The 8,802-nt window shown below is 32.5% G+C and overlaps 1 protein-coding gene across 1 annotated transcript; it reads right to left on the bottom strand.

The window, feature by feature from the left end:
* Window positions 1-2,193: 2,193 nt before the first annotated feature.
* On the bottom strand, window positions 2,194-3,132 carry LOC112919793 (olfactory receptor 4F6-like). The gene has a single exon (XM_025998315.1). It carries the CDS (start codon window positions 3,130-3,132, stop codon window positions 2,194-2,196), a length of 939 nt encoding a protein of 312 aa, XP_025854100.1.
* Between the last annotated feature and the right edge of the window lie 5,670 nt (window positions 3,133-8,802).

The following is an 8,802-nucleotide window of genomic DNA, read 5'->3' as shown; positions in this document are numbered from 1 at the left end:
TGTATTATGTAGATTCTAGTCTTTTATTTCTAACACATTAATAAAGGTTTGAAATGTTAATTCTATTACATTGTCTCATCTTAAAATTATACAACTATTGGGGTAGCCCTGGTGGCTCCGCGGTTTAGCCACCTTCAGTCCAGGGCGTGGTCCTGGAGACCCGGGATCCAGTCCCACCTCAGGCTCCGTGCGTAAAGCCTGCTTCTCCCTCTGCCTATGTCTCTGCCCACCCACCCCCCCGTGTCTCACATGAATAAATGAATTAAAAACCTTTTTAAAAATTAATTAAAAATAAATAAATAAAATTATACAAATATTGAATACCATTTGCCTGGTTTTATACAACTTCCTCTCTGAAAATGTTTTACCTTTGTCTTTAATTAGGTTTTATTTTTTGGCCCTCTTCATCTTTGTTTCTAGGAACCTCCATGGTAATTTTGGCCATTCTACTGTTGTTTGGATATCTAGTAGTTTATTTCTCATTTCTGAAATGATTTTGTCTTATTCAAATATTGTTTTCAGTATAAGTTATCTCTTACTTTTTATTTCCAAATTGTTAGTCATTTTTAAATTTAATTTTTAAGTTCAATTGTTAGTCATTTCTAGTCAGAGATTTTGAATTTCTGATTCAGATATTCTTATATATTATATGTTGCAGATTTAATGACATTTCATTTATCATAGAATATTTTCATATAGTTTTCTCTGCTTCAGGGCTAGAATCATTATCAGCTTATGCCCAGGATTCAAGAGAAATGGATTTTAACAAAAAATTATGAAATCTTAAAAAAAAAAAAAAAAAGGCAGCCCAGGTGGCTCAGCCGTTCAGTGTTGCCTTCGGCCCAGGGTGTGATACTGGAGACCCCGGGGTCGAGTCCCACGTCAGGCTCCCTCTTTGGAGTCTGCTTCTCCCTCTGCCTGTGTCTGTACCTCTCTGTCTCTCTGTTTCTTGTGAATAAATAAATAAAATCTTAAAAAAAATTAAACTGACATTTCAGGTTGTCTCATAAAAAGATGTCTACATACTTACATGCATAACTCTCAAGAAAGTTTCTAAATGGGAGTTTTTCTTAGAAAGACTTCAGATGTTTAGCCTTAGAAGGAATGTTTATCTGAAAGCTATAAGATAAATTATCATAATTTTTATTTTCGAACATGAAAGGAGGAGACATTTTAATCTACTTCTAGATTATAAATGAGAAATACAATAGGAAGTACATAAGGAAGGAAAGCCCATCTAAATAAAAGAATAAAATTTCAAAAACCAAAGCTTCAAAAGGCATTGTCAGACCTGCAAGCCTAAAATCATAGTGTTAATGCTTGATCATGAAGTGGTGTTCAGTACTGCATTGTATCCATGGTTGAGTGATACTACATATGAATTCCTTCTCTTTAACATTTCCTAAATCCCATCCTAGTTCTATTCTTTTTAAATAAATGTTGCTTAATTCACGTCTTTCTAAAGTCAGCACACATTTAAAAGTAATAGTTAAAAGCAAAGTTGAGAAGAAGAAGATACAACTTTTCCCTCTTAGAAACCAGATGAAAATATGATCTTAACTACTAATAATTATAACTATTTTGTCTACTTTGTTTTCTGCATATGTGAATATCAGATAATATTTAATCTACAACAAAAATCATATTTATGTAACAGAGTGTATATGTTAGTATTAGTAATAATGGAAAGAAAAAAGCAACAGCACACCTGAATCAAGCCTGCTTTACTTATGAAAAATAAGTCGTAAGAACAAATCATTCTCTTTACATGAGCATATGCTCCAACCTCGTAACACAGAAATATATTTTTACACCATTGCTCTGCAAATACAGCACTGAGACTACAAATTCATAAAACTTTTTACATTCTATGGACTATTCAAAATGTTAGCCATACAAAACATGTATTTTCAGTATTGGGAATTTTAAAATCTGCAAATAGTCTTAGATAGATCAATAGATAGATAGATAGATGATACATAGATGATGATAGATAGATAGATAGATGATAGATAGATAGATAGATAGATAGATAGATAGATAATAAAATCACACTATTGTCCATTAACATGGAATAGACTACCCAAGATTTTTGAACTGCTGAAATAAAATTCATTGTCTTAAGATGGTATATACTCCTTTAACATTTATGCCTTGCTTTCAGAAGGCATCATTTGTTTTCTCATGAGTTATTTAGGAGATCATTCTCAAACTCAGGAGCTGACTACTCAGTCTCTTCAGTGCCATCTTCATGTCTTTGTTCCTCAATGTGTAGATAATAGGATTCAGAATGGGTGTAATCACAAAGTCCAAAATGGCAAGAAACTTATCCACTGGCACTGAGGGAAATGGCCACACGTAAACAAAGATGCACGGTACAAAGAACAAAACCACCACAGTGATGTGCGCTGACAGAGTTGAAAAGGCCTTAGACAAACCACCTGAGGAACGTTTCCAGACAGTGACCAGAATGAAGACATAGGAGATAAGCAACGAGAAGAAGGTGCCCATGGAAATTAACCCACTGTTGGCAGTCACCATGAACTCCATTCTGTAGGTGTCTGCACAGGCAAGTTTGATGAACCAAGGAAGGTCACAGTAAAAGCTGTCTATCTCATTAGGACCGCAAAAAGGCAAATGGATAACAAAAGCTAACTGGGTCACTGAATGAATGAGGCCAACAGCCCAAGCACCAGACAGAAGCAAAATGCACATCTGCGGGCTCATGATAGTCAGGTAGTGGAGGGGCTTACATATGGCCACATATCGATCCAAGGCCATGGAGACGAGCAGCACCATCTCAGATCCACCCAGGACATGAAGGGCAAATATCTGAATGACACATCCTTGAAAGGATATGGTTCTGTGCCCTGACTGAAGGTCAGATATCATCTTGGGAACCGTTAAGGTGGAAAGACACAAGTCAATGAATGAAAGATTGGCTAAAAGGAAGTACATAGGGGAATGTAAGTAAGGATCAAAGGTCACTGTAAAGACTACAAGGAGGTTTCCCAAAACAATTGTTACATAAAACACTGTAGAGAAGGCAAGGAGAAAATGCTGCACTGGTCTATAGGTAGAAAGTCCCAAGAATACAAACTGAGACACTTCAGAATAATTTGCTTCATACATTGGCTTTGCCTGGTGATACCTAAAAGACCAAAACCAAAATAACAAAGAAAGAGTTTATCAAAAATTATTATTTAAAAACACAGATTTGAGCTTTCATTAAGTCTGGTTTTAAGAAGAAATCTCCAGTAACAGTCATAAGGTGCTTTATAAAAATCGTGTTAATTTATCTATTCAGCTAATATGCATAAATATTATAACTAACAATCCTATTGAGGATCTACCATGTGCGTCATACTATGTCAAGTTTTGAGGTAAAACACTGATCTTGACTTCAGGAGGTTTACAGGTTAATAGTGATTGTAGACAATAAATAGTTTTAAATACAGATAGAACTCTGATAATAGATTGAAAGGAAAAGACAGTGTACCATAAGAACAATGTGACTCATTCAACTGGTGATTGCTCAGATTCTACTTAACAAGGAGTTGTTACTACTAAAAAGTAGAATCCAGACTATGGAAATGCCGTGTGCAAATATCATGAGACAGGAAGGTTAGGAGGGCAAGAGGATGAACAACTGAAATCAGGCTGTAGTAATAGGCCAGACAGGATGGAAATTTGTATATATGAATTGAACTTTGCCTTATATCCTAAGAGCAATAGAAAATTATTAAGGATTTTAAGGAGTAGCTTGATATATTTCTGCTGTCAAATAGTCACCAAAGCTGCAATGCAAAGAATTGAGTGGAAAGCCTAAAGAAAACTTAGTGATCTCTCAGATTACTGAAGAATCATTTCATACCAGTGTGGACAAAGTGAACTATTCAGTCAACAGTGTTGGCACAATGAATGAAACATGGAAAAAATGCAGGTCTTTGCCTTTAAACATGAACTCAAGGAAATTTTTAATGAATATCTAAATGTTAAAAAACAAAAGAAACATGTAAATACTTAGACATTAAGATGGAAAATTCATTCTTTTTTTTTTAGAGGGAGGGGGGAGGATCAGACAGAGAGGGAGAAAGAGAGTCTTAAGCAAAGTTTATGCCCAGTATGGAGCCCAAAACAGGGCTCAATCTCACAACCATAACACCATGATCTGAGCTGAAATCAAGAGTTGGACAATTAACTGACTGAGCCACCTAGGCACCATGGAAAACTTCATTCTTAACATCCTTCACTAACAAATGAAGAGGAAATAGTTGAAAGTAGCCAAGACATTAAAAGCAAAACCAGGGCAGCTTAGGTGGCTCAGCAGTTTAGCACTGCATTCGGCCCAGAGCATGATCCTGGAGACCCGGGCTCCCTGCATGGAGCCTGCTTCTCCCTCTGCCTGTGTCTCTGCCTCTCTCTCTCTGTCTCTCATAAATAAATAAATAAAATCTTTTTAAAAATAAATAAATAAATAAATAAATAAATAAATAAATAAATGCAAGATCATATTATATGTAGTAATACATAGATATAGGAAGATAGTATATATAGACATACATATTAATATTTTTATATGGAGATATAAGCACTATAAAGTAAAAGTAAAATCACTGTGAAAAATACCAAATGATTGACATTTTTAATATGAAATTATTTATTCCAAATGCATTTCAAAAATGCATATACCAATTTTAAAATGAGTAAGACATTAAAAACAAAATGCCTATTAATCAGAATCGTATGAAAAGTAAAACAGTAATCAGACAAATGTAAATGGGATCATGCCAGAGTGCCATTTTTGTTCTAACAAATTGTCTAAGTTTTAAAAATATTGATGATTTATTATGGATGAGTCTGTGAAGAATCAGATATATTCATACACTGTTAATAATAGCATGAATTGATACAATTCTCCAGAAGTACATTCAAAATAGATACAAAAAGGCCAACAAACTGGGAAAGGTAGAAGAAATGGATAAATTCCTAGAAACATACTACCTTCCAAAATGGAATCAGGAAGAAGAAAAACTGAATAGGCTAATTACTAATTATAAAATTGTATTTATAATCAAGAAAACTCCCAAAAAACAATAGTCAGGATCAGATGGATTTACAAGTAAATTATATCAAACAGTTAAAGACTTAATACCTATTCTTCTCAAAGTATTTCAAAAAACAGAAGAGGAAATAGTTTCCAAATATATTCTATGAGGCCAGCCTTCCCCTGATATTAAAACCAAAGCCACTATGAAAAAAGAAGACTAGAGGCCAATATCCCTTATTAACAGACTTGCAAAAATCCTCAATAAAATTTTAGCAAACTGGATTCAACAATTCAGTAAAAGGATCATTCACTATAATCAAGTGGGATTTGTGCCAGGGAAGCAAGGATGGTTCAATATTCACACATAAATCAACATGATACATCACATTAACAAAATAGATTAAAACTATATGATCATCTCAGTAGATATAGAAAAAACATTGGACAAAATTCAGCATCTATTCCTGATAAAAACTCTCAACAAAATGGGTTTAGATAGAATATACCTCAACATAATAGAGGTCATATATGACAAATTCACAGGCAGCATCATACTCAATAGTGAAAAACAGAACTTCTCCTCTAAGATCAGGAACAAGACAAATATGTCCACAAATGCTACCTTTATTCAATGTAATATTATAAATCTTAGCCACAGCAATCAGACAACAACAACAAAAATTAAAGGCATCCAAACTGGTAAAGAAGAAGGAAAGCTTCACTATTCACAGATAACATGATATATACATAGAAAATCCTAAAGACTCAAAAAAAAGTCTACTAGAACTGATAAAAGTATTCACAGAAAGCTGTCACATTTCTATACACGAATAAGGAAGTAGCAAAAGGAGAAATTAAGAAAAAGTATCATTTATAATTGTATCAAAAAGAAAAAAAATACTTAGGAATAAATTTAACAAAGAAGATGAAAGAAGTATACTTGGAAAACTGTAAGATATTGATGAAATACATTAAAGACAACATGTACAAATGTTTCCATTATATACCATGCTCATGGTTTGGAAGAATTAATACCACTAAAATGTCCATACTATCCAAAGAAATCTACAAATTTAAGACCATTTCTATCAAAATAACGTTTTTCACAGAACTAGAATAAATAAACCTAAGACTTGTATGGAACCACAAAAAAACCCCAAATAGCCAAAAAAATCTTGAGAAAAGACAGAGTTGGAAGTACCACAATCCTTGATTTCAAGATATACTATAAAGTTATGGTATATAAACAAAATAGTATGGAACTGGCACAAAATAAACACATAGATTGGTAGAACAAAAATAGCTCAGAAATAGACCCATACTTATATGATCAATTAGTCTATGACAAAGGAGGCAAGAATGGGGAATAGACACTCTCTAAAATAAATGATATTGAGAAAACTGGACAGCTACTGCAAAAGAATGAAATTGGACCATTTTCTTACACCATACATGGAAATAAACTCAAATGGATTAAAGACCAAATGTGAGACCTGAAACTATAAACTATAAAACTCCTAGAAGAAAACATAAGCAGTAATCTCTTGGACTTTGGCCTTAGCCACGTATTTATGAATATGCCTCCTCAGGCAAGGAAATAAGAGCAAAAATGAATTATTGGGACTGCATCAAAATAAAAGACTTTGGCAGAGTGAAGGAAACCAACAGCAAAACAAAAAGGTGACAATGAATGGGAGAAGATATTGGTAAATATATATTTGATAAGAGGTTAATATAAAAAATAAAAAACAATTCAATTTAAAAATGGGCAGAGCACACAAATATACATTTTTCAAAATGGCCAAAAGACACGTAAAAAGATGCTCAATTTCACTAATCATCAAGGAAATAAAAATCAAAACCACAATAACATTATCACTTCACACCTGTCAAAATAGCTAGAATCAAAAAGACAAGAAATAACAAATGTTGGCAAAGATGTGGAGAAAAAAGAACCTTCCCTGTGTATTGTTGGTGGGAGTGTAAATTGGTATAGCCACTGTGGAAAACAGGATGGAGTTTCCTCAAAAGATTAAAATAGAAATACCATATGATTGAATAACCACTCAAAGAAAATAAAAATATTAATTCAAAAAGTTACATGTCCCCCAATGTTTATTGCAGTATTACTGACAATAGCCAAGATGTGGAAGCAATCTAAGTGTCCATCAATAGATGAATGGATAAAGATGAAGAGATAGATAGATAGATAGATGATGGTAGATAGATGATAGATAGATAGATAGATAGATAGATAGATAGATAGATAGACAGCCATTATATATACTATTCAGCCATTAGGAAAGAATGAGATCTTGCCATTTGCCACAACACGGATGGCTCTAGAGGGTATTACGTTAAATAAAATAAATCAGACTGAGAAAGACAAATATCCTTATATCTTTTTAACAGTGCTTCTACTATTTAGAATTTAATTTTTCCATATTTAACCACATAAATTTAATATATCCACATTTCCCTTTATAAATTATGGATTTTGTGTTATTCTTTAAACTTTCTCCAAATAATGATTAGCCACCAACTACATTTTAAATGCATTGTTTGCATTTGTGGCTACATAACTGCATATATTTGGCAAAAGTCATTAATTGCATATTTAAAAATTAGTGAAGTTTATTGTGTAAATTATACAGCAATAAAAGTAATTTTGAGACATTTTTAAAAGGGATTAAAGAATAGAAATACTCTATGATCTAATGATTCCAGTACTGGGTATTTACCTAAAGAAAATAAAAACATCTATTCAAAAAGATATCTGCACTTCTATGTTTACTGTGGCATTATTTACAAGATATGGAAGCAATCTAAGTTTCCATTGATAGATGAATGGATACAGATATAATGTATATATATGTGAGTATACGGAATATCTTTGGACTATGTAGTGTGCAGTGTGTACTATACATATGAATATATGGGATATTACTGGAATATGGAATATTACTCAGCTTCAATAGAGAATAAGATTTACTTTTTTGTGACAACATAGAAGGCGTTATATTAAGTGAAATGAGTCAAGACAGAAAAAGACAAACACCAAATGATTTCACTTATATGTAAAATCCATAAAAGCTAGACAAACAACTTAAAAAAATAGAAACAGACTCCTAAATACAGAGAAGAAACTAATGGTTACTAATGGTGTCAGGATGGGTGAAGTACATGAAGAGGATCAAGAGGTACAATCTTTCTGTTATAAAATAAGTCATTAGGATGAAAATACAATGTAGAGAATAGAGTCAATATCATCATAGTAACGTTTGGTGACTAATGGTAACTAGACTTATGGTGAGCACTGTGTAATGTATAGAACTGGTGAATCACTATACTGTACATCTGAAACTAGTATAGCACTGTATATCAACTATACTTCAATAAAAAATAAACAACAGAATTCTTTGAAATAATACATACCAAAAATTTTTAATTTTTAAATTCTGATTTTCCTTCATTTATGACCAAGAATCTCACTTCAGGAAAATCTGCTTAATGTTGTAATAGATGAATTAAAATATAAGCTATAGGGGCTACCTATCAGCATCATATTTATTTTTAAAATACTAGAAATAACTTTAAATATCCATAATAAAGAATTAAATTATAAATAGTAATTCCACCTGAAGAGGTATTCAACTTTGTATATTGAAATAGAAGTCCATACCATGAAAAGATATGAATAATTTTCATTGAATAAAAAGAAATGATTATAAAATAAAATGAATTGGAAACCT

Source organism: Vulpes vulpes, unplaced genomic scaffold, assembly GCF_048418805.1.
Source record: "Vulpes vulpes isolate BD-2025 unplaced genomic scaffold, VulVul3 u000000715, whole genome shotgun sequence".
In the NCBI taxonomy this organism is placed as follows: domain Eukaryota; kingdom Metazoa; phylum Chordata; class Mammalia; order Carnivora; family Canidae; genus Vulpes; species Vulpes vulpes.
This window is presented reverse-complemented; position numbering and strand designations above follow the sequence as displayed.